Raw genomic sequence first — 25,821 nt, forward strand, 5'->3', positions numbered from 1 at the left:
CAATTATTATTATGTGTACACATATGTATTTAAACATACAGCCTGCTGAGTCTATTTAGCTTCTCTCATAGCTTGCATGTACATGTTCTCATGCATGTATGGGTGTGCACATGCACTCTTAGGCTGACTTGTAATTATATTAAGGGCTTGTCCCCATCCCTAGATGCAGAGCTACAGGTTGTTGATGGTGGTGGCTAAAAGAAGAAGCTATTTTTAAAATCTAAATCCCCTACCTAATTTTCTTCCTCCCCTATAGTTTGAAAAAGACTCAAAACAGTGAGATTGCTTATTAATTTTACTGCGAGCTAAAGCCAAATTTGAAATACACAATTTGTATATAACAACAACAACAACAACAACAACAAAAAGAAATAAAAAAGGAGAGTGAACAGTCTCATGCATATTTTCTCCCAGATTTGAACATATATAACTCCCATTAAAGTGGGCCTAACATGGTGGTTGTAATATAAAAAACACCAGAAGAGAGATCATTCCATCCAACAGGACTCACATAGGAGGTTTGTTGGAAGAGGGGAGGGAGGGGGACAGAGACTGGTCCCCTTGGGAGCAAGAGGAGGGGGAGAGAGAGAGAGAGAGAGAGAGAGAGAGAGAGAGAGAGAGAGAGAGAGAGAGAGAGAGAGAGAGAGAGAGAGAGAGAGAGGTGGGTAGGGGCCCTTTAAAAGAGAATGAAATGAATGTGCATAGGTGGTGCTCTTAATGACTGCAGCTGAGGGTTTATCATGTCAGAACTCCAAGGACAGGCCGGTACAGATGCCTGAATACTAACAATGGACACAGCTACATATCTCAGAGTTTAAGAGTTCTCAAAAATAGTCTTGAACTTTCAACTGCTGCAGATTCCTTTATTTTAAAACTTTTGCTCTAATAAAATAAATCTGTTTATAAAATAAATCTGTTTTTATTGGATAGCCTGTCAAGAATTAGTTGCCTTTTCTTCTAACTCACTCTTCTCTTCACCTTTCTCCAGTGGCAAACTCTTCCTGATCCAACCACTGAAAAGGGGAAAAAGACAGGGTTTGCATGCATGACTACATGTGTGGAGCTGATTCAGGAGTAACTAGGGAGGGGAAGTTCTGAGCCCACTATATGATGATGGACTTCTACCTTTAAAGTAAAAGATGTTTTTTTCTCAGATTTCTCTGTATCTGTCGTTGGTTTCATTTCTCTGACAAAATACCAAAGAATAGCAACTGAGGGGAGAAAGTTTTTATTTTCACCAACAGTTTAAGCAAAGATACAGTTCATTGTGGCAAGGAAGAAAGTTCATCAAGGACGGCATGGCTTCATGAGTATGAGACCAGACAATCAGTTTGTGTCAGCAGTCTGACCACAGGCAGAACAGAAACTTCAAGGTGTGCTCCAAGTGACCCAGCAATGCACTGTCTCCAGTAAGTCTCTACCTTCTAATGGTTCTGAAGTTCTCCCAAATAGCAGCACCACCTACAGACCAACTGTTCAAACACAAGAGTCCATACTTTACATTCAAAACACAATAGTAACTGTAGGTCAGTTCACAAAGCAATCATAAAATTCAAGTTTGCAAATCATTAATTCAGCACCAGGGCATCTGTTGCTCTGCGGGAAGAGTTGGCTCTTTATCCACTGGTCAGCTTATAGGATTGTATATAGCCTACTGACTTTCACCTGAAATTATCAATGACCAAAGAGAAACTACTCATATCTTGATGTCCTAATTCTGTCTTCTGAGGCAACACCAAAAAAACCCCAATATTTTCTCTTGCATTGGCATCCCTACACATCTGAAGATAACCTCTCACCATCTTTAGAATAGACATCTTTAATACAGTTATTCCTAGACCATCCATACCAACTCAGCTCCCCTCTATTCTGTTGGTGTCTGTCACTATGTACTTGCACTAGTCCTAGGTGGCTTGAGGACACTCTAGCCTTTTCCCAAAGAAGGCTGGGTAGACTGAGAGAGAAGTGAATTCTAGGTTTTAATACCATCACCAGTATTCCTTCACCATGCTCCTCTCAGATGAGTGACACTATTACGCTTACCTAAATTTTCTCTTCATCATAGTGAGGCTAAGTATGCCATCTTCCTAAAAAATTTGTGGGAAGATTACATGATTTAATAGTAAAACAACTAGTTTCTGGCTCAAGTTACATGATCAGAAGATATAAGAAAGACATTATTCTTATGACTAATTAAGGGGTAACCCCTATATGTTTATGCAGCTCTTTATCTTAGAACTGCCATCAGAGGATTAACTGAGGCTAGGAGCTGATCTGAATAGGAGTTATTATTTGCATCTAGTAAATAGCCTAGAGAAAGTAGATGCACAGCAAACTCCTATTCAACAAGCAAGTTAAACATTATGACTTCCACAAGTACCCATAACTAGAACACAAAATGAATCTCTCTTATTTCCTACTATGAACTGCTCTATTCCCTCTAAACTGTACAGTAAAGTTTTGTGAGTAGTGCTCCATAAAGTATTTGCTGAAGAAAGTATTAGAAACTGCCATTCATTTTAAGCCTCAGTAAATAAGCATAGTGGGGTTTATTTTGTAATAATAAAATATGCAGAGGATTTAGATTTCCAATATGCATACATCTGGTATGCCTGACTTCAAAATCCAGGACAAAATTCCTGATTTTTTCATGGAACTTGCACACTGATTTCTAGGACTTTTCTTACTGCTCTGAGCATCAGGATCAAATGGTTGTCCTCTCTGGTTGCACATGCTTATGCTTTTATTCTAATGAGGGGATATCTAAACACATTATTTTTTTCTGCTCCTCACCCTCTTGCTCTAGTGGATCTGCAAGGAGTGGCACCAGTTTAAGCACCTGTTTCTGTTACATAATCTTCTGCTTGGAGTATACAGAAGCAAATTTAGCGGGGAGCAACTCAGGTGTCTGCTCCTTCTTTACATGGAAGCATCCTTGAAATCTCAATCAATACCACTTTTAATTAATTGCCCAGAGCCAATGCTACCAGTTCTGTGGAGATGTCTGAGTATTTCTAGATATGAACAGTCAATATGAGAGCCCTACTTCTGCTCTGAGATAGTTGCTCAAACATGTGATCCCAATGCTTAGGAAAGCACTTCTTATCACAGGCAGCAGTAGACTTTAATTAGTCCACTATCATGTATATTTTTCTTGATAAAATATGTTTAGGACTATTACTTCTGGCCTGAAAGGAAAACATGCATGAAAATCTTGAAAATATCATTTTTTTTGCCTTTGTCTTCATGTTCCCAGAAAATTTAGGTAAGCGTCATAGTGTCACTCATCTGAGAGGAGCATGGTGAAGGAATACTGGTGATGGTATTAAAACCCAGTGAGTCCACATGCCTACTATCCCTGTTGTCCTAGTTAACTCAAAAACTTGACTGCAAGATAGCTTTTACCAAAAAGCTTTTGGCACTGACTTTTATTAAATTATGACACAATTTAATTCTAGTAGATGCTCTCCAGCTTCAGTGTTATCCCACATCCCCCATGGAAAGCTTTTGTTTCCCAGGGAAAGAAGTTACTGAAGAACCTGTTAGGATGACCTGCTATGTGTCTGACTAGCTATTGAATCCATGATGAATCAAATGCTTGTTTTTCAAATTCTTTAAATTTAGGGAATCTCATTTTTAGTTTCTGAAAGAAGCGAGTGATACTGTGTAGTATGTTTCTGTATTAAATTTAATAGTTAAGCCTCATTCTTGCTTCTATATCCATACTGATTTTATCCTTATATACCTAGTACAGAGAGCAAAGTTGAAATATTTTAATATATTCTCAGAGTTTTCTAGATCTTCTTGTAATTCTACCAGTGTCTGACTTCACTGTTTAAAGCTGTCAGTGAACAAACATCTAAAGATTGTTGTTCACTTATGATAGATTGACTTCCTTATCCTTAATTGATTCCCATTAGTATATTGCATTAGGTCTTTGCTTTGAAACCTATTTTGTAATTTTTAGAAAATTAACACGGTTCATATTATTTACAATTTTTTACATTTATTTTCGTTGTAGTGCTGTGAGTCACACTTAAGGCTTTAGGTATTTAAGACATGAACTTAATAATTATGACCCCATTAATACAAATTATTATTATTGTATATTGTTTCCTATATTGTATTTTTGCCTATAACTTGGCAGATATAGATACAGATAGATAAACATCAGATACAAAGATTATAAATAGGCCAAAGGTAGATAGATTAGATATATATATAGAGATGATAGATAGATGAAAGATAATAGATAGCAGGTAGATAAATATAGATGATTACAGTCCTATGTAATTTTTTGTCAAACAATAATATTTTGATGTGTGGAATACTTTTATAGACATGATCTCATAATAATTTATTACCAATTGACATGGGTATCCATCTTTGTTTGTGTAAGAACATTATGTGATGTGTGTACAGAACCACCTAGAATACATTTTCCAGAAGATATACCAGTCACTAAATGACACACAATTTTCTTTATAGGTAATACATATATAAACATGCATATATGTGAATGTTTCACTGTATTGAATATCCTATGTCTATCGCTTCTAAAATTTGCTTGAGTCCTTTCTACTCCTTGTACTTGCAAATTTTTATGTCTCTCTTTACTGATATGTAACCACAAAGTCTATTCATGTGTTTATGGAGCAGCTTATACCATGTAAAGTATTATATAAATGGAATCATGTAGTTTGCTTATTCATTCATTTGTTGTATTGTTTCCACCTTTAAGGTATTACAAATAAATCAGTTGTGAGCAGTATATACACATTTATTTATATGGGATAAATACATAGGAACATTATCTGATCATACAATGTATGATTGTTGAACATTTTGAAATTTCGCAAAATAATTTCCAAAGTGTTTGGTACATCTTCCATTTCACTATTTATGAGTCTTGCAATTTACTTATAGGCTTGTCAGTAATCTATATGATCATCTTATTCTTTTTCTTTTTTAAGTTACCTTACAAATGTTCTAATTCATCCTTCCTGTGTAGCATTCATGAATTTAATTTTTATCCACAGTAGATGGGATGTTGAGTCCTTATTTGTGCCCTTTTTGTTGCTACATATTGTCTGAAAAAATACTGAATATTTTTGCCAATCCATTTGCGATTTTGTTTCTTATGTTTTGACTCAGCATTTAAAGATACAAGCTTTTAACCAGACAAAAAAATACAGCAATTCCTTTACTCAGATTGTAGACTATGACTTGTATTCATAGTCTCTGCTCTTTTTGAAGAGAAGTTTAGAAATTTTATGATGTTCAAATAATCACTATTTTCTTCAATGGATCATCTTTTTGATATCTAAAAGATATCGTGGTATAAGTACATCAAAACATCCAGAGATAAATGAAAACACAAAATTCTCTTTTGCTGAACATATGCTATATGCATAGGTGAAAATGTGAAATATTAAAAAAATTATTGTTTCATAAGAACACAATGTGACATGGGCCTTTTTTGACAGCATGTGGAATATATATTTCAGCAAAATAGCTCATTTTCTTTTTTCTTCTCCTGATATTTGTACTATTATCATGCATTTACTTTTAGATGTTTTTATATGAGTTTCTGCTGTAACAAAATAACTGATACAAGCAGCTTAAATAAGACAGGATCTTGTGGTGATATCTTGCTTGTAGAAATAAAGCCTGTCTGGGGGTCAGAGAATGGAGCTTGCCACTAGCTAACCATACAGGTCTGGCGGTCTGGGCAGACACAGGAAGTGAGGTAGCTGGGCAGAAACAGAATATATAAGCAGGGACAAACAGGAAATCTCTCTCTTCTCTGCTGAGACACTAAGGAGGTAAAATGTGCTGTGGCTTGGCTCCTTCTCTCTGATTTCTCAGCATTTCCCTCTCTATCTGACTCCAGTGGCTTTTTATTATCTAGACCAATTAAGAACTCCTTTTACAGGACCTGTGTTGGCTCACAGGGTGAGTGTACAGTTCATCATGGAGGAGAAGGTGTGGCAGCAGAAACAGGAGGCTGCTGTTTACATTGCACCTACATTCAGGAAGCAGACAGAAATAAACGTTGCTGCTGGGCTTTTTTTTTTCTCTCACTTTTTTGTATAGTCTGTGATTCCAGCCTGTGGATTGATGCAGGGTGGATCCCACATTGTCAGTTAAAACTAGAAATGCCCATACACACACACCCAGAAGTGGGGTTTCCCTTGTGACTATTTTATTTAAAAAATTATTTTTTATTTTGCATACCAATCCCAGTTCGCCCTTCCTCCTCTTCTCCCACTCCCTGCCTTCTCCCTTCCCCTTCTCCATCTACCCCTCAAAACAGGTAAGGCCTTCCTGGGGGAGAACATAGAGTCTGGCATATCAAGTTTAGATAGGACCATGCGCCTCACCCCTGTATCAAGACTGAGCAAGGTACCCCACCATAGTGAATGGGCTCCAAAAAGCCAGTTCATGCCCCTGAGATATGTCCTGGTCCCACTGTATGAATTCGCTCATAAGTAGATATCAGATGTGAAGCAAAAGAACAACCAGGCTACAATCTACAACCTCAGAAAAGCTAGGTAAAAATGAGAACCCTAAGAGGGACACACATGGAGGGCCCCAGGAAGGGAATATAGTTAAAATCTCCTGGGTTAACTGGGAAGATGTATGGAGGAGATGGGAACAAGAGAGATCAAGAAGACCAAGTTGGGGAAGGGAAGAAGGGGAAGAACAATGAAAGAGATATCTTGATGGAGCCATTATAGGGTTAGGAAGATACCATAGTGATTTTTAAGTCCCTTTGAACTGTCTATCATGATTGACCATTACATCTTATAAATCTGACTTCACATTATATTGGCTTAAATGATCAATTGTTAAAGACATGTGAGTAACAATAAAATAACAAGTGTATATTGTCCAGCACATTTGTCATCTTCTGGGCTCTTTCAGATCGCTGTTGCTATCTGGTTGTTCTCTTCCTTGTCCTAAGGGAGCTCCTGTAAAATTTCTTAATTTGAAGGTCTGAAGAAAGATTCTGCTGTGCAGAAACATTCACTTTACCTTTGATTTTTAAGTGACATTTTCATTTGGCTTAAAATCTTAAGACTTTTTTTTTCATCTAAAGGTTGCTCCATTGTCATCTTGTTTGAATTGTTATAAACAAGAAATCTGCTGACTTTTTCATCTTTGTTTCTTTGTAGAGAAGTACCCTCCACACACCCTAGGAAGTATTAAAAACAAAAAACAAAACAGATTGCCTCTTCATCTATGGTTTCAACTATTTAATTTTTCTGTAGTTCCGTTTTCCTTTCTTGTCTCATCTTTGGATTCATACAGTTGCTCAAATCTTTCTGCTGATACTTTTCATTATTTTGGAAATTCCCAAGCTATTATTCTTCTCTCCTTTCCTTTCCTTCCCTTCTTCCCTTCCTTCCTTTGTTCTTTACAGTCATATTAAGACCCTAATTAAACATAACTACTTTCTTGACATTGCTGCCAAAACTCCATGACACTCTGGTGATTGCCAACTTTCTAAATGTTTTCTTTCTTCTTGTCTTTTTCTTTTTCTTTTTTTTTTGTTAGCAACAACTTAACTGCCTTTATATTTTTATTTTCTTTTTATTTATTTTAGAAGCACTCTTATTTTACATATGAATGCCCTCATTCCCTCACCTTCCCAACCCACCCCTCACCCACTCCCCAAAGACAGTAAGACTCTCCATGGGGGACCATCAAAGTCCTTCACATCATTTCTTTTGGATTTCATTTGAAACTACTGCTTCTGTTGTGTCTTAGGGTTCATTATTTTTTATGCTTCAGTTACCAACTGGTTTTAATCACATTCAATACACACACACATACACACACACACACACACACAAACACACACACATACAATATTGTAGATGTTTAAAAATGCTTTATTCATTTTATGTGTGTAAGGATGTTTTGTCTCACATATGTATGTGCACCATATGTATGCCTGGTGCATGTGGACTCCAGGAGAGGACACAGAATTCTCTGTGACAGAATTTACACTTGGTTGTAAGTCACCATGTGGGTGCTGAGATTCACCTTTCATCCTCTTGAAAAGATTCCAATGCTCTTAATCCCTGAGCCATCAGTCCACCCCCAGACACATTGTAGATTTTTATCTCCATAATATCCTTTAAGACTAGTTGGTTTGTTTGCTTGTTTGGGGCATTGCTGTTGTTGTTTTACTAAATCTGCATTGTTTGTTTTCACCATCAAAGACTTGGGAGTCAGATGCTGGGGTGAAAGCCTTCTAGTTCATAGAGGCAGAGAAAGTACCAGTTGACCTTCTTCCTTTGCTTACATCCCAGAAAGATCTTTCTCCTCTGGGGTTTCAAACAAGTCTCCTCCAACTCATTGTCCCTCCCTTCTACCTTCTGTGCATTTCTCTGTCTCCTTCCTCCCAACTTTTTCTTGCTCTCTATGTTTTTTTTCTTGCTCATCAGTCAGCTGGTTGCTTGCTCTGCCTCTTGACCTATGGTTGACTTTATTTAAACTTTTTTACAATATTTAAGCAGAAAGCTCCTGGATTAAAAGTGTTTAGGGCTGAACCATACCACAACTGTTTTTCCAGTAAATAATGCAATCTTGGGATTCACAGTGTGATCAAATATCCTGCAACAGCTAGTTGTCTTTCTAATAAGTATGTATAGAACATTTCAATGTATGAACAATAGTTATATCCCTTTGTACACTTAGCTTGACATTCTAAATCTAACAACTTAATTGGTTCAAAGCAATTTTAAATTAATTAATTTCTATAAATGTTATTGATTGTATCTATGCTGATTTTCATGCATAGTTACTTTTGCTTTTGTGATTTTTTTAATTGGATTCTAAATATGTTGACCTCATCTTTTCGTGGGCTGAATGTATTTTATGTTCGAACTTGTTCTGAGATTGGTTGAGTCACTTAGATACAGTACACAAGTGTGTTCATATGTGTGAGTGTACAGATGTATACAAATGAATGTGCATATGTGTGTACATACCAGTATGGAAGCCAGAAGAAAATCTTAGGTGTTGTTCTCAGGTAATGCTTACTTTGGTTTTATTGAGATATGGTCTCCTGGCCTCTATTAATCCTACTTGTCAAGTAAAATTAGATAGCAGGCCAGCAAGCCTTGGGATTCACCTTTGTTCACCTGCCCAGTGTAGGGATTACAAGTACTGCTTGCTATATCCCCTTTAACTCCCTTATTTGTTTTAAATATGGATTCAGGAAATTGAGCTCAGGTCCTGATGCTTTCATTGTGAGTATTTTGCTGTAGTTGAATACTTTTCTCTGTTTTGTCTGATACGACTGGTCGAGTTTCTCTCCCTCTCTGGATCCCTGTAACCACTTATGAAATAACACTCTGAGACTTAATAAATATAATTGTTTGACCAATGACCCAGGCTTTTTACTAGCTAGTTCTCTCTTATAAATTAGCCCACTTCTATTAATATGTGTATTGCGACAAGGTTGTGACTTACCAGTAATTCTCTAGCATATTACTCCTTTGGTAGTTACTTGGTATCTCCCGGAATCTGCCTTCCTTCTCTCTGAATTTTTGTTTAAATTTCTCACCTAGCTATATCTTTTCTGGCCATTGGTTGAAACAGCTTTATTCATCAACCTATAAAAGCAACCATATTTGCAAGATACAGAAGGACATCCTACATCATTTTACTTACTGAGTTGCTCTGCTTTTGTTCAGCAATAAATACTTTTAGATTTGAATATTTGTAATGTGAGACCGAATCAGGGCTGAAGTTGAGGGTTTTTTGTAATACTGAGGAAAGATAGGTGTTTTTTCTTTTTTCAGAGCCCTGTGAATTGTGATAATTTTCAGTGTGTTCGTGGTTCTCAGTCCTGTGCATCTGAGCCACCAATACCTACTATACATTTTGATAGCTTCTTTTCCAGCCTTAGGTTCCTCCAATGCTATCATTTACCAGCCGAGTGTTTGAGGGATGCTCTGTATCTCCTCTTTAGTACTCTGTGAGCTCCTCCAGTCTCCACAGGTTTTCATCTTCAACTGCTCACTCTATAAAGGGGACCAATCCCTTTCTTGATGTGCTTCAAATATGATACATTCTGGAGAGAGGGCTCCCTGGCACTTCTCCAGTTCTTCAGAGCCACTGACTTTTATGTCTGCTGATCAATGTGTTGTATCAGTCAATCTGTTGAGTTTATATGTTTGAGATAGCACTGCTCTTCTTTACCCTCTATTTCTTCCTGTCCTCTGCCCATCCTCCTTTCCTACATCCTCCTCCACCTCTCCCCCTTCTCTTCTTTTTCTTCTTGTTCTTTCTACTTCCTTCCCTCCCACCCTGCCATCTCTCTCCATCCTCTCCTTTCTCTTCCTTCCTTCTGCTGCATACATTCATTATACATAGTATTGAATTGTACAGGCAAATTTTCATATACATATAAATTACTTTAAGCTCATCTGTACATTCCTTTCCCAACCCGTCTGCTCTCTCTTTTGTCTCATCTCTTGCCCTTTTCCTTTGTCTATTTGTTCTTCTAGACAATTTCTTTTATACTTTCATGTCATATATATATATATATATATGTCCATTATTTGATATCTCTCCATAAAAATCTAGGATACCTGGTGACTTTCCTAATACAGCACCCTATAATTAAAATCCAGAAAGAGAGTTGGTACCAATGTTTTTGAGGCACCGTTGAATACTCCATCCAAATTCTTACCTAAAAGGAACAATAAAGCCACACATACTAAAGGGTATACCTAGAACTAAATAGCAACTAAAATGTCTTACGTTCTATTTATTTTTCCTGATATAAGCATCAGAAAGTTTACATAAAATGTCTAGCTATTTGCTTAACCATCTGGGAGATATCTATTCTTTTAATTCAGTACAAAATAGTCCTTTCTAATATTTATGATAGTATGAGGCAATATAAATATTTCTTATAGTGATCCTGAGTATTTCAGGTTGTGGTGTTATTGATACAAAAGCAAGGACTCTGAGGGTGAATGACTTTGCTCCTATCTGTGGCTATTGCAGTTTATCTGAGTACTGCAACTGCACATCAAAGTAGGCACAGTGCATGGCTACTCTGCTCTGCATGTGCCCTCCAGTATGCAGGAAAGACATGAATAGGATCAGTCAAAACCCAGGAATTCCTGCCATAGTCCAACATTTTAAATGCACTCATCTTCATTGGTTCACCTGGTTCCCCAGTGTTGTCAGTGAGGAATAATCATTTTACTTAACTGTGCTACAAGAATGATGAATATTTTCACTTAGACAATTAATATTTATAATTTAATTCCTTTAAATTTGCAGCTATAATTCACAAGAAATAAATCACTATATCAAAGCATGAAATACTTTAATGTAATTTTTATTGTATGTTTGTAAGAATGAAGTAAGTTGTTAAAAAAGTAACTCCCATTATGGCTATTGTATGATATAAACTATAAGGATCGTAAGGGCTGTTAGAGTTTTAGTGTGTATCTAGAATGTTAGGATATTACATCTATAGAATCTTGGTAGAAAATAGTGTTGGAAAGGATGTTTTCTAGCAGAGATACAAAGATTTCTTTAGGTTTTGAACTTTTGAGCTTTCAGCTACTGGTTATTTGGGCAGCTCTTGAGAGTTCAACTTTAGCTCCTTGACATGGGATAATCAGGGTTGTCTTTTAGAAATATGGAACATATGTTAAGCAGGATTCCTGAATGTCATGAGTATGTCTATGAAGGTTTGTATGCAGGCATGTGTGCAGGTGTGTGCAGGTATGTATGCAAATGTGTATGCAGGTGTGAGTTCCCTTGATTGCTGAGGTGAGAGATTAAAAGCAGGTGTCCAGCTCAAGGACTCTTCACCTTCTTTTAAAACTGGGTTTCTCACTGAACCTTGAACTCTGGTGGCTATCCAAACCCAAATGACAATCCCGTGGCCACCCTCACTCAGCCACTGGGGTTTGTTTGCCTGACCACACCTAGCTTTTGATATGGGTACTAGGGATCTGAACTCACATATTCTTGCTTGCACGCAAAACTTTCTTACACACCTAAGGTAGCATTTGTATTGTCTTCTCTCTAATGACTCCTCAAGCATATACACCCCCCTATGTCCTCATGCCCAGTTCTTATCATCCCATATTTTACTAAAAGAGGATATATTTTTAACACCGTATTTTATGTAACTGTTTCCATTTCTATTTTCACATTTATCTTTATATCAAATAGGCTTTTCTGTTCAGATGCCTAAGTAAGATATTAACAATATTTTACCCAGAGAGGTAGTTAAGGCTTTTATAGATATTTTAAAAATAGACCAAAAATATACTTGATTCAATAATCATACCTTGAGCATCTATCCTGTTCAGATCATGCTGATAAGCAATTATGAGTGGCATATGCAGATATCAAGGAGTTCATAAGGTTTTTATTAAACACATTAATTTAAAGTGATGGAAGGGTGCAATAGCTTTTCTTTCCTACAACAAAAGTCAGGTTAACAAGAGAATAATATGACAAATCTTTTAACTAAAATCTATGTGACATGGAACCCTCAGACATGAAAACCTGGGGACATAGTGGAACCCATTTTCATCTTTGATAAAAGATTGTTGTATAGAAATGTGATTGGATAAAAAGGCACATGCTAATGACAATAAATTGAGGTACCCAGTGAAAGTTTGTCTTCTAGGCCTGTCTGTAGAGCTTTAATTCCTTCTGGATATGATATAAACTTCGTTGGAATTATGGGTTGAGTATGATCTTCTGGTGTTTTGTGGATTGATTTGTGGGTGAACGGGTTCTGAATTCTCCCACCCAGTTTGAGAGGGTAATTCTGGTTTATATGACTCATTTTGGGGGAAGGAAAGCCTGGAACACAGCAATGCTAGAGAAAGTTAAAGAGACATGGCTTCTGAGAATTTCCAAATCTTTTTTAGTTCACCCTAAGTACCATGCTTGGAAATTGCATTCCAAGTCCTCAACAACAGAAAGCTCTTTCAGAGTAAAACCACCTGACTGGGGCAAGAAGAAAGGAAGGATGGACACACAGACACAAGTACAGTAAATCTGGGATTATGTGGGCTGTGGAATCCAGAACCTCAGTGCTGTACCACAGGGAGCAGGGTTAAGTAGTCTTGGTAGAAGATCTCCATAAGCCTGCCATCTCTTGCTATAAGCATGCAGGAGGAAGCTGTTGTGGAATGCTTTCTGAACACTCACATGAGCTGGAGGAAGATTTTGCCAATTTCCGTGGGTCTGAGCCATCAGGGTCCTTATCATTAACGCACATTCACACAGGATTTTATGTGCACCTTACACGTTCATTCAGGACTTCCATTGTTTCCCCCGTAAAACTATTTTATTTAGTTTTGATTTTCTCTTGCGAGGAACAATTTAACAAAAGAGAGTTTATTCTGTCTTGTATTTCAAAGGGATACATTCCAACACGTAGCATCCATAGTCAAGAAGCAGAAAGTAAGCAGGAAGTGGGGTTGTTCGTAACACCTCAAGGCCTGCCCACTGTAACACACTTCTTCCACCATAAAAGCTCTTAAAGGTTCAATAACTTCCTCAAGCTGCACCTCCAGGTGGGGACGGACTGTTTAGGCACATGTACGTACTGGCACATTTCCCAGCCAATCACAAGGAATGGGTTCTCACAGCATCATTATGTCTAGAAGTAGAAGAAAATGAATGCCACCCCAAGAGATAATTGAAAGCATCTATAAAATTTTGCATGTCTTTACTTGAAGATTTCATTGTCCTTAGTGCCTTTACCATACCTTTTTCCTCAGTCCTCTGGAAGTTATTTAGACCATGGTTTATTTTTATAGTGGATTATATGATAATTTATAGCTTTGGGCAAGAGATTCACAATATTATTTTCTGCTACTAGGAGTGCCAAAATCTAATTAGATCTGCCACATTTCCCCATATACATATTCTAGAAATTGATTTTAGCCTATGGGAAAAAATGTGTGTCTGTTTTTATAGCCTAGGCAGAGTCATGTTTAAGAGCTTCCTCTGGTATCCAATGAGAAGCAGATGTATCACACATTAGCATACAACATATGAGGGGACACATCAGTGTATTTTCTGTAAAAATATACACCATAGTGTGCATTTTCCACGATGAACAGTAATTAAAAGCATGCATATCATTTCAGGGTTTGTCCTGGGTACTCCTTTGTCAGTCTGCATACTGTTTATGACAGTGATTGGTTTAAATGAAGCCATTTCTGAAAGAGTAATTGTTCTAATTAAAAACATTGGGTATTTTTCTCTCTGTCTTTAGGCATTTATACTTATTTGCATATCTTTCAACTGTGTGTTGAAGCAAATGATTTATGAAACATTTTTTCTTGATACAGACACAAATCAAGTTTTGTTATTTCTGTTTTAATTAATGCTCAGAGTACTGTGCAAAGGCTATCTTCAAAAAATTTTAGTTAACTGAACTGGCAGAGTAGGCAGAAAATTAATGAAAAAAGCAGAATAGAACTGAAGCAAAAAGAAAGATTTAAATTATTTATATTTTCTTAAACAAACTAGATATTCTGAGGATGTGGTAGTTTTTAGAGGACAAAAATTTAACAATTTTGTTAATTGAAAATATATTGAGTTTTTTTATGTGAATAGCTAAAATGTATAGGTGTTAGACCTCCAACATTTACTTGTATTAGTTATTAATTTGGTTCTGAATTGTAAGAGTTTGGGGTACCTAGGAACTGAAAACAAAAGTCTTTGCTAAATGTAAAATGCTAGAGAAATGTCATACACTGCTTACCTCATCAGTTTATTAAAAATGTGAGCACCTGCACAACTATGTTTGTTACACAAAAAGGATATTTGCTTTGTTCTGTATGTCAGGACATAATATTTATTTAGGTTAAACATTTGTTATCATAATAAATATATGTCAATTGTCTTAACATTTTCAAACTTTTAACTGAGTGCATGCTAGATTTGAGCATACAGCTTATTTTTCATTTTTAAATTTTTTATTTTAAACACATAATCCCTAGGTGAGGAATTTCATCTTAACTAAATGTTTGATATTTGACATTGCTAATTTTATGTTTCTATTTTCAATCCACATTGTATCCATGTATTTCCCTGCTAAATTATCCTAATGTCAGTTAAAATTCATGCAATGATATGTAAATCTGCCTCACTGGGAGCACATCCATTTCTAGGCATGGTGAAGTATTGATTGGAAACAACCAGTTGAGAGTCCCAGTGTCCCCAGGACAGCCTTTCAGAATCACAAGATGTGTCTGCCCACCTGCTTTAGGCTCCTAAAGGCCTGATGCAACATGTAGCTGCCTGGAACTATCAATAAGAATCTACATATTAAATGCTTATTAAATCTTAACTTATTTTTTTATTTTTGGAAATAGTAAAAATCAGAGTTTGTCTTTATGCCTTTATACACTCTTAGGCACCCTGCTTTGCACGCCATTACTTCATAGAGGTATACTCTTTTTATGACTACCTGGTGGGTCCTGTCCTCACTGAAACCTGTGTAAAGTTTTCTTGATTTAGCTTTGATAATTTTTCCTCTTGTTCTGACATGAAGCATCATGTGGCCCAGCAGATGCTAGACTAAGATTTGTTGCAGCTATAGTGAAGGTTCTTATTTTCATTCTCATAGTCAATGTAAGAACTCAGGCTCTATTTGCTTCAAGGGGCATAACTGATAGGGCTGTTTCCTTCATCTTTCCTTGTCTTGCTATGATCATCGATTTTGGCCTTAGAGGGAAAGTTGTACTTTGTTTTGGATTGTGATTGCTTAAAAGATGGACATTACATTAAACTTTAAGCTACCATATCAGTTATGGATCATTTTATAAGTAGTGAAAGGAACAAAGGGTCATAAGGAACATTTTGTGCATCTGTAACTGTGCAAAATCAACTAAACAAATGCTGACTTTAAATATTTGCATCATTTGCCACACAGCAGGAGTATTTATATCTTGTGGAATATATGATTGTAATTTTAATTGCAAATGTGCGTGAGATAATATTCTTACTTGTTGTTCATCAGCCATTAATAGATATTACTGCATTCTCTACATTTCATTATAAAATTGATAAACCTTTATTGTACAAAATTTAGCAAAGAATAAAAATGTTGATAAATACCCTCAAAATTCAGTATGTTTACTATTTTGTTATGATTCTCTTTTCTCTAATTTTTTCCCTATGAGATGCTAAGCTTTATTTTGTCGTATTCTCTTTTAAGCATTTATGTTAGAGTATGTCTTTAGAGATCTGGAAATCATAGCTACGTAAGCAATGGTAGGGGACCCACCTAAAAATTTGCTAGCCATTGTCATTGTAGGTTTTCATAATGTTCAAATTTGGATTCATAATAGCGATCTATGAAATTACTGGATTTTTACTAGCCCCTTGTTGGTATTTAACCAGCAAACACTCACTTTAGATCTCATTAACAATGCCACACACTTCAACTGTCTTTATGAGGTCTCTATCATACAGTTTTATCAATAAATTTGGAATTATGACCACAAATTGAAAAAGAAATAATTAGCATGTTTTAAGCACTGTTTGATACATAGATGTGACTTGAATTGTTTCTGTATTTTTAAATGTGTTTTAAATGCTCAAAAGTGAGTAATTTCTATTTCAAAATTATTTCCTTTTAAAAGTCTTTAATAAAGAGTTTATAAATTTCTGTTAGCAAATGAAAGCCCATGATGGTGAGACATAAGGAGAGGAGAGGTTGTGCAGTGAAGAAGCACACTTAAGAGGCAGACAGCTCAGTGGGTGGATTCTTAAAACAAGCCTGGTGGAGAAAAACACAAAAGCTATTAAGACTTTACAGTATACTGGCCAAGAATGATTCTGCCTTAATGTACCTACACTGCTAAGAAAATGCTGCTGTACTAAAGTTTGTAAGACTGAAACACTGTAACAGAGGGAAAAAAAGCTTGGTGGTGTGGGACTAATGGTATTCGCATTATAGTCAAGTCATGAGTAGAATCTCTTTTCTGCTGGAGTTGAAAATATGCAAATTACAACATGAATGATATGGACAGAACCTCAAACTTGTGGTGCTGCATTTGCAAACCTGGTGTGGTATTCATGAGGATGGGACAGAAACTGGGAAGGTGGGAACTTGTCCAGCTCCAGGGTGGGATAGATACAAACTTTCAAGGACTTTGATACTCTCACAATTGCATTCACCTATGACTATGTAGGACTGAGACACAGCTGGTGGTGATCACAGAAATGGTACCACTTTTGTTTACTTCCTTGATTTTATTTTTATTAAGCAGTTTGACTTACAATGGAGTTTGTAAACCAATTTAGTTTAATTGTTCCATTTGTAGAGAGCACATAGACTTTATAGGGCAGACTGGGTGTTCATTCTCAAGCCCCAGCCTTGTAAATTCTGTGCCCTTTGTAAAATTACTTAATTGTTCTATTTCTCAATTTCCTCATCTTTGAACTCGCTCCCTTGACTAGTAGTGAAGATTCAATGAATGAATCAGTTTTCTAAGGACACATAGTTATCAGTTTTTAAAAATAGGAACACCAAGAATTGTGAAATCAGGTAAAAAATTTAAATTAGATTTCCTTTATGATTATAAGAACACTAGAAAATATAATTTTGTGTTTTATTGTTACTCTCATAATAGAGATAAGGTATGCTTTATAAGAGGCACAGTATTAGTGCACGGGAAGCTGTGAGTGAGGTTATAGGCTCTTCCTGCCTTGACTGATCTAATTAACTAAATTCTGGATGAACTAGTGGCTAGAATATAGGGTATTTTAAAACAAGTGATGACAGAACACACAGGTTTTTAATAGAATAGTTGTCAGTCTATAAAATTCTTTGTGTGTTTTCACAGGAGTTAAGAAATTCTTCCCTGTTTTTAGTTGTGTTTTTGTTTATTTGTTCAATTATTTGGTTGTTTTTGAGACGAGGTCTCACTATGTAGCTGTGGCTATGTAGACAAGGCTGGTCTCAAACTCACAGAGATCCACTGCCTTTGCCTCCTTATTGTTGGGATTAAAGGTGTGTGCCACCACACCTGGTTTCTTTATGTTCTTTTTCATGCTACCAGTTTCCAAAGAGCATAAGCAATGCAACCAATTGTAGAAACTGGTCTGCAGTAGAGAAAGGATATGTTGAAAAAATAAATGTATGGTTGTATTTTTTTAATTAATGCACATTTAAAATTGTGGGATTTGGGGAGGAGTTGGGGAAGGTGAAATCATGATTAGAATACATTGATTGAAAAAAATCTATTAAAAAACAATAACTAATACTCAAGCAATGGTTACCTTAGTTTTCAACCTGACTGGATTTCCTTATCTTGAAACCTGGTATGGAGGATATATCTCTGATCATATCTGTGAGGAAATTTCCAGATAGTATTAACTACAATGTAAGGCATACTTTGAGTGAAGGTAATATCATCCCATGGGCTAGATCTCTGACAGAATAAAATTGAGAAAAAGATGAGAGAGGTTGGGGAGAGAGGGAGAGGGTAGAATTATAGGTTTTAGAAGTTATTTGTTATGAAAGAGGATATATACAGTACTACCTTAGAAATGATCATTTAGATATCTCTTTTTATGATCCTAGCCTTTTAAACACATCTGTCTCCTGGTATGCTTGTCACATTGATATTATGATACCTCAATTTTGGCTCACTTTCCAGAATGTTATTTGTGTCCAATTCATCCTCCTAGCTATGAAACCAAAATGCTCAGTGCAGCTGTATTCATGGAAAGAGTCACAGGAATTTTTTTCTCATTTCTCAAAAGCTAATCAAAAAGAAAGAGCTAATCAAAAGCCTAGAGTTTCTGTTTGGGGACAAATCTGCCTGTTTGGCCTCTGTGCTATTCTGTTTGTCTGTTGGCTAGTCTGTAGTTATTAAAGACTATGTGTTGGATTGTTCAATAGCATCATGTAATTTGGATAGCACAATCAAATTTGCATATCCCATTCAGCTGTTATGGAGAGAAGCCTGTTGCCATGGTGAGATTTATGACATCACATATCAGATAATTCCCAAAAGACGATGACCTTTGCGAAGCCACATGCAAATATCTATTGTCTTAGATACAGCTAGCTTCTGATGAAACACTGAATTACCTTTTCTCATGCATTAAATGAGAAACCCACAATACATGGTTTCCCCTTTTTGTTACAGTAAACTCCCACCTCCCTCCATGCCTGAAGTGCAAGAATCAGATGCTATTGGTTGTTCTTTTCAGCTGTATAAATGAAGATCTTGCTTGTTTCATTTACAACTTAACCAAGACATTGTCCTAGGGCTGACTGCTAGGGAAATTAGTGTATTGTTTTGTTTTATTATTTTGTTTTGGTGCCAATCAAAGGGCCCATCGCAGCTCTGAGTTGAGTCTACCCCTCCAGTATCTTTTCATCCTGAGCTTAACTATGAGTTCAGAACTCCACAGATCCTTCCATGTAAATCAGGGTCGGGTTTCAAACTGAGGATTTTACTAAAGATGTGCATCACATTTTAATATAATTTTTGAAATGTAGTTTTGTCACATTTGAGGGCTGTCAACTTAAGAAAAATGAAAGGTATTTAAAACCTTTAACAAAGTTTCTGAGTCAAAATTCTTGAAATGCCACCGTGAATGGCCGAGTTAGTTTATAATAGTTACAGACTAAAGTCATAATTAGCTAGTGATTTAATTAGTTTAACAGTCTAATGAATAATGTAAACATACATGCTAATTTCATCAAATGGCCTATTTCTGAAGTTTATTATGAAACCTCTTTTAATTGTGGGGGTTCATAACACAGGTAAGTCTGAGAGATATAAATTTACAACCTCTACAAAACGTCTTCTGAAAATAAAACATTTTTTTAAAGAGTGGAAAAACAACACTGTCTTGCAGCATTGTAAAGTTGATGACCCCTATGTTTGCGTTTCAGATCCCCAGCTCAAGGGCATAGTGACCAGGTTATATTGCAGGCAAGGGTACTACTTGCAGATGCACCCTGATGGAGCTCTCGATGGAACCAAGGATGACAGCACCAATTCCAGTAAGTGATCAACTGAGTCAGCTACTCAAATGGCTTTGTGTGATACATTTGTAAGTGCTTGGCTCTGTTGGTTTGTTTCTAGTTGCCTGCTAGAATGCATTTATCTTTCACTGAATCCTGTAACAGGAAAAACAAAAGACCCAGAGACTGATAATGGGGTTCAAACTTCAAGCTGAGTATCAGAAAAGCAAAGCAGACAACCAGTAGATCTTACCTCTACCATGCTGAAATGGCAATCCTGTCTCTGTGAATTCTCAGAGGCAAAAGCTCTGAGTTCCTGTCTCCTTCTCCTTTTATTTGTTTCTCTGCCCAGCCACATTACTCATGTCTTCACCTTCCTAGTGCTGGGATTAAAGGTATGTGATCCCAGGTGCTGAACTTTTGTGTGAGATGTTTTATTTTAGAACTAGATCAATTTTATTTAGCTCAGTGTGGCCTTGAACTAACAGAGATCCATCTACCTCTACCTTCCAAGTGGTGGGATTAAAGGTTTATACCACCACACCACTGCCAGGCTTCAATAGTTGATTAGTATGACTGCTTTGCTGTTTTGATCTCCAGTGGTTTTGATAAATCATAAAGAGTATATCACCACAGAGACCACATGTGTGAAAGTATTAAATGCAGAAGAAGGCACCTGTTATTTTAAACTGAGTGTATTTTCTTTTGCTCACACAGTGGTTATGTCCAGAACATTACTTTCTGTCCTCTGATCATAACAGTTATGCACACTAATACACTCGTATAATAGTTAATGTCCCTCTCATAGAGAGAATATTAAGGCTATATACACATACACGTAAAATACATTGTACAAAAAATTGTCTTATTCAATAGCATCTGTGTTCATTAACTTAATCTATGTATCTTTTGTGATATTGATGTTCCTCTTTCATTTGCTATTTTTTATATTGAACTTGTTTACATTTTTCATGGGGTTTGTCTTCCTGTCTTGAGATCCTCATTTTCTCTCTCTCTTTTTTTTTTACCAGTTTTCTCTTTCATTTATACTTCAGCTTTGATTTCCTCTAATTTCACATGAGTTCACACACACACACACACACACACACACACCTTTTACTGCTGGGCTTGGTATACAATGTGTACATATACAGTTAGATCTGGTTGTGTGAAATATTCAAGGCTCATTTGAGGAGGTCCTTAGAAAATTTCTGTATGTTCTTAACCCATTTCTAGGGATTCTGACTTTGTTGGTCCGTGACTGGGTATGGTCATCTTATTTCAAAAATAGATACATTTTTGCTTACATCCAAGGTTGAAATCTTCTGCTATCTGCAGACCAGAAACACAATCACAAGGACATATTTATTTTTATTTCTCTAAGCTTGGCTTTACTGCTTTGTAATTACATGCAATTCAAGAAGAATGGGAAATAACATATTTGTGTTTTTAACTAGCACTACACATCATCTATGGTTAGCTCCACATTGTTAATTTGTAAATGACAAGTGTTTGAATTTTCCTGGACAAAATCCTGAGAAAAGGAGGACAGTGTAATTTTTGTTATGTTTATTTAAGCCACATTTTAGGTACTTTTTCACTTCCCATATTATATTATATATTAGGGTATTCATTATTATTCTTGCCTTTGGGGAATTATACTAACTAATTGACATGACATATTCAGAAGTCACAATATACTTTTAAAAGGAAGATACAGAGATCCAAATAAATAAGTTTGAAATTGTCCAGGTTGTGTAGTTACATAGACAGATGTCAGATTATATTTTACCTTAAAATTATGCACAGAAATTAGGGATTATCCTACAGTGCCCATCCTTTCAAAATTTGGGGAGATAACAAAGATGTGAGTGAGCATAGTTTTCACATACAAAGAAGACACACAAAGAGTTGCCATGACAAAGTCTAGCACCCAAGAACACCATATCATACTCAATATTATAAAACAGGAATAAAAAGGAGTAAAACCTTTTCCTTTTTCTATGTCATAACCCTCCAAAATCCTTTGGAGGACAGTTCAATATTACTATGCATAGTAACAATAGTGCTCAACTATTCACATATTAGGCCCCAAATTAATCCCTGTGTAGTTGTCAAGACCATGACCTACTATTTTCCTTTCATCATTACTGGGATAGAGATATATTATGATCTTGGGATAAGGAATGTGTAATCATTGCAAAAGAGGGCATACCTTTCTCCATTCTGCATAACATGCCCTTGAGAAGAAAACTACAACAACACTCGCTGCAGTGTTAGTATTAGTTTGCAATCATGTACTGAGTAGCCTTTAGAATAAAGCAATTGACATGTGTTCTGTGAAAGAGTTGAAGGCCTAAAGTTAAGACATTTTACTTATACATTTATGTCAAGAGCTGAGTGCTTCCCATGCCAATTCCCATTGCTCAGAAGTAAATTCAAATTAAGGGCTTGAATAAGAGCAGATAATTAATTGTGTTCTTGTTAATAACACTTGTACAAAAAATTTTGCTGGAAGACCCACTAAATAGTCTCTGTGTAGGAGAGATATTACGGTTGATAATATCCAAGATGATGTGAGTACACTTTGTGAAAATATAGTGTATTAGAAGGGAAGAAAAATGAAACATAAATTGGTTTTAATTTGCTAGATATATAAAACTGAACATGGTTATTTATTACTTATAATAAATAGTTTTATTATAAATTTATAAAGCATCAATAAATAAAATTCTTTCTTGAAAATTTGTAAGCCATTTGATTTTATTAGTACCTTCTAACTTTATTTCATGGGCAGCTGAGCATCTTTTTTTCTGGCATTTCACGTTGCTCCTGCCAAAGTATTTTACTTCTGAACTGCTAGCCTATACTGCACTGCAATGCCCAGTCCCACAGCACAGAAAATGACAGTCAACCTCCAAGTTGTACTTTTTAAATTCTGCTCCTTGAGAATACCCATAGATGATTTTTTTTGGAACCTAATAGGATCAGAGACTTTGACAGTAGAAGCATCATTACAGTCTTGACATTCTCCTGTCTCACAATTCTTTCAGAATGATGGGGCAAACCTACTAAGGAGAAGCTGAAGCTGAGCTGCTCATTTTTCTTTATGGTAGTAGCTTCTTCATGATAAACAGAAGCAACATTTCTTTAGTTGAAGCTTGGAAAATAGAAATATATGTGATGCTTCTTAAATAACAGAAGGAGAAGGGGAAGTATTATGGAAATGCTTTGCTTCTTATACTGCTTGGTAACATAACCTTTGTCTTAAACAGCATTGTTCAACCTCATCCCAGTGGGACTGCGTGTTGTTGCCATCCAGGGAGTGAAGACAGGGTTGTACATAGCCATGAATGGAGAAGGTTACCTCTACCCATCAGTAAGTGAGAAAGTCAATTACATTGACCCTCAGTATGTTGTTGGTGAAATAGAAAAATCAGCAATAGAAGTCAAATATGTGTGTGCATGTGCTCTGCCACTTTGACTTTGGGATTTGGTCCTTATGGGACAGTTGTAGGAACTGCTTATGAATTATTCATCAGTGTTTGGTGACAAGAGCACATCTGAAGGAATATAAATCCTACATCTTGAAATGTGTTTGCCGTATTTTAAAAGGTGACCTACTTCATAAAAAGAATCAAAAAGTTGCTGTTAGTATGATCATTTTATTTCTGTTTATCAATGCACTTGATTTGGAGACTTTCAAAGGAGGTACCCGTGATATATATTTTCTCTTATTAATTTATTTTTACTCAGTTTAATAACTGAATGTTTATCTGTGTCAATATGCTGTGTCAATCTTTTTATATGTGCAGATTCAGTAAAGATTGTTAATATGCCTGTCAGCTCACTAGCATAGTTTTTATTAAAATGATGTTCAAATGTGTTTTCAATTTCAAAATATGCAAAATATTTATTGTACTCATCATACATGCAGTGACTACTATGACTTATTTCTCTTTGATCAGTGTCTCCTCTTTCCCCATCACTTCTGGAATAGACTGGTATGGTCTCTATTTCAATAATTTTTTTCATTTCCAAATATAGTATATCCTCTCTTTTACAGTTGGAATCCAAAATCCTTATTGCTAAAACAGAGACAATATGAGTTTTGAAACTGAGAATATGAGAATCCAAGATTCTCTGTGGATACCACAGTCTGGGAACTCAAAGGCATCTTGTTGACTAAATTTCCTCATGTGTACCATATCTACAGTTTTGATGATGCTTATATAATGTGAATAATAAGGAAAGGAGATCGTTGTTTTATGTATTGCTAGAGAATAATCACATGAGAAAAGTCTATATGCATTCAGTCCAGACACAGGTTTTTATAATATTATGATTGAGTACATTGAAGGTATATATACTAAAACAGTCGATATAGAGTGACAAATGTATTTGTTTTAATTGGAATTCAAAAAATGGAAATATTTTAGTAGAAAAATTCTAATAATGAAGTATGTATCTCTCACAAAACTAAGCATGAATGTCTGGGGATTTTGTTGATATTTATTGGAAGCAGACCAATTTTTCTTCTACATAGCCTCCACTGAATTTTTTTCATTAGCTTATTTATTTTCCACCAGATATGCTGTGCTCATGCACTATAACAGAGTTGGAATCTCTTTCCATTGCTAGTAAAATAATTACATACTTGATCACAAGTGCTCCTTTCCACTACTCTTTTTAGCAAAAATCAATAGATTGCAATGCAAATGTCTTAAAATACATTCTTCTTTGAGTTTGCTTTCCATTTTCTTATAAATTCTTAGAATGTTTGTTGTTATTCAGTATTACCAGCAAAACTCTAATATTCAGTTATAATACTGTCATATATTTATATATCAATAATATATGACTTCATACACATATCATATGCAGTAAAAATTCTCTTCAGCCTTCCACAGCTGGTAATCTATTTTTCTGGCAAATCTGGAAACTCTGTCAAAGGGAACCGCAATGTAGCAACAGAGCCCCTCTTATATAATCTCACCCAAGGGTATTCCAAAGCAGAGAACTGGGTATTACATTATGCAAATTGTGTACTGCTGCAGGAGATGAATATGCAACATGCTGTGAGAAAGATCAAGATAGAATTTCTTACAACTTGTCTAGGAAAATAAATACAAAATGAGATCATTTCTAGAGATGACTCATTTCAGATACAACTCAATTTTGCTGATTTACCATTTGTTCTGTTATTTTTGTTTACTTTCCCCACCCAAGTAATGTCTTTAAGTAATCTAACCATCACTAGATGTACTGCCAAACATATAATTCTTCCTTTCCGTTGTAAATTTTACTGCAAGATTGTTCTCTCATGTATATGCTATTATCAGAGCATTTTTGTTTGTTTTACCTTTTTGCTACTATGGGTGATACTTTTAATTATTGCGTATTTTGAGTCAGACTATAATTGTAATATAGTCTTCTCTGAAGATATTCTCTTGGATGTGAATTTTGGCCAAGAATAAATTCTAGCACATTTAGAGCAATTTATCACTATAGTAGCAATGAAAACAAGGCAGCTACACCAAGTCCAACCACAAGCATTTTAAACATGGTTCCCTTTTTCAGGATTCAGAATTTATGAAGTTGCTGTGGTGAACAGTACTTGTAACAATAATTACTTACGGATCTTGTTGCATTTTCTTCATCTGGTTTTGTGGATGGTTGGCTTCTGGACATCCCTTGTGGCGGCATGAAGTCTTTGCTGTACAAATTTTAGTTTAGCTTCTTCCCATCTTTTGGTAACATGAACCCAGATTATGTCCTAGCTGAAGTTATTTCCCTAGCCCAGGTTGGTGGGC

The 25,821-nt window shown here is 35.8% G+C and overlaps 1 protein-coding gene across 4 annotated transcripts in view; it reads left to right on the top strand.

The window, feature by feature from the left end:
* Positions 1 to 25,821, top strand: part of Fgf14 (fibroblast growth factor 14) — a 591,037-nt gene that overhangs the window by 416,219 nt on the left and 148,997 nt on the right. For all 4 annotated transcript variants that reach the window (XM_005079437.4, XM_021232634.2, XM_040738136.1 and 1 more), the window contains 2 exons: positions 19,937 to 20,047; positions 23,284 to 23,387. In XM_005079437.4, the coding sequence (XP_005079494.1) occupies positions 19,937 to 20,047; positions 23,284 to 23,387 (215 nt within the window). The remainder of the gene's footprint in view (positions 1 to 19,936; positions 20,048 to 23,283; positions 23,388 to 25,821) is intronic.

Source organism: Mesocricetus auratus, unplaced genomic scaffold (genome assembly GCF_017639785.1).
Source record: "Mesocricetus auratus isolate SY011 unplaced genomic scaffold, BCM_Maur_2.0 Super-Scaffold_2245, whole genome shotgun sequence".
NCBI classification, from domain to species: Eukaryota; Metazoa; Chordata; class Mammalia; order Rodentia; family Cricetidae; genus Mesocricetus; species Mesocricetus auratus.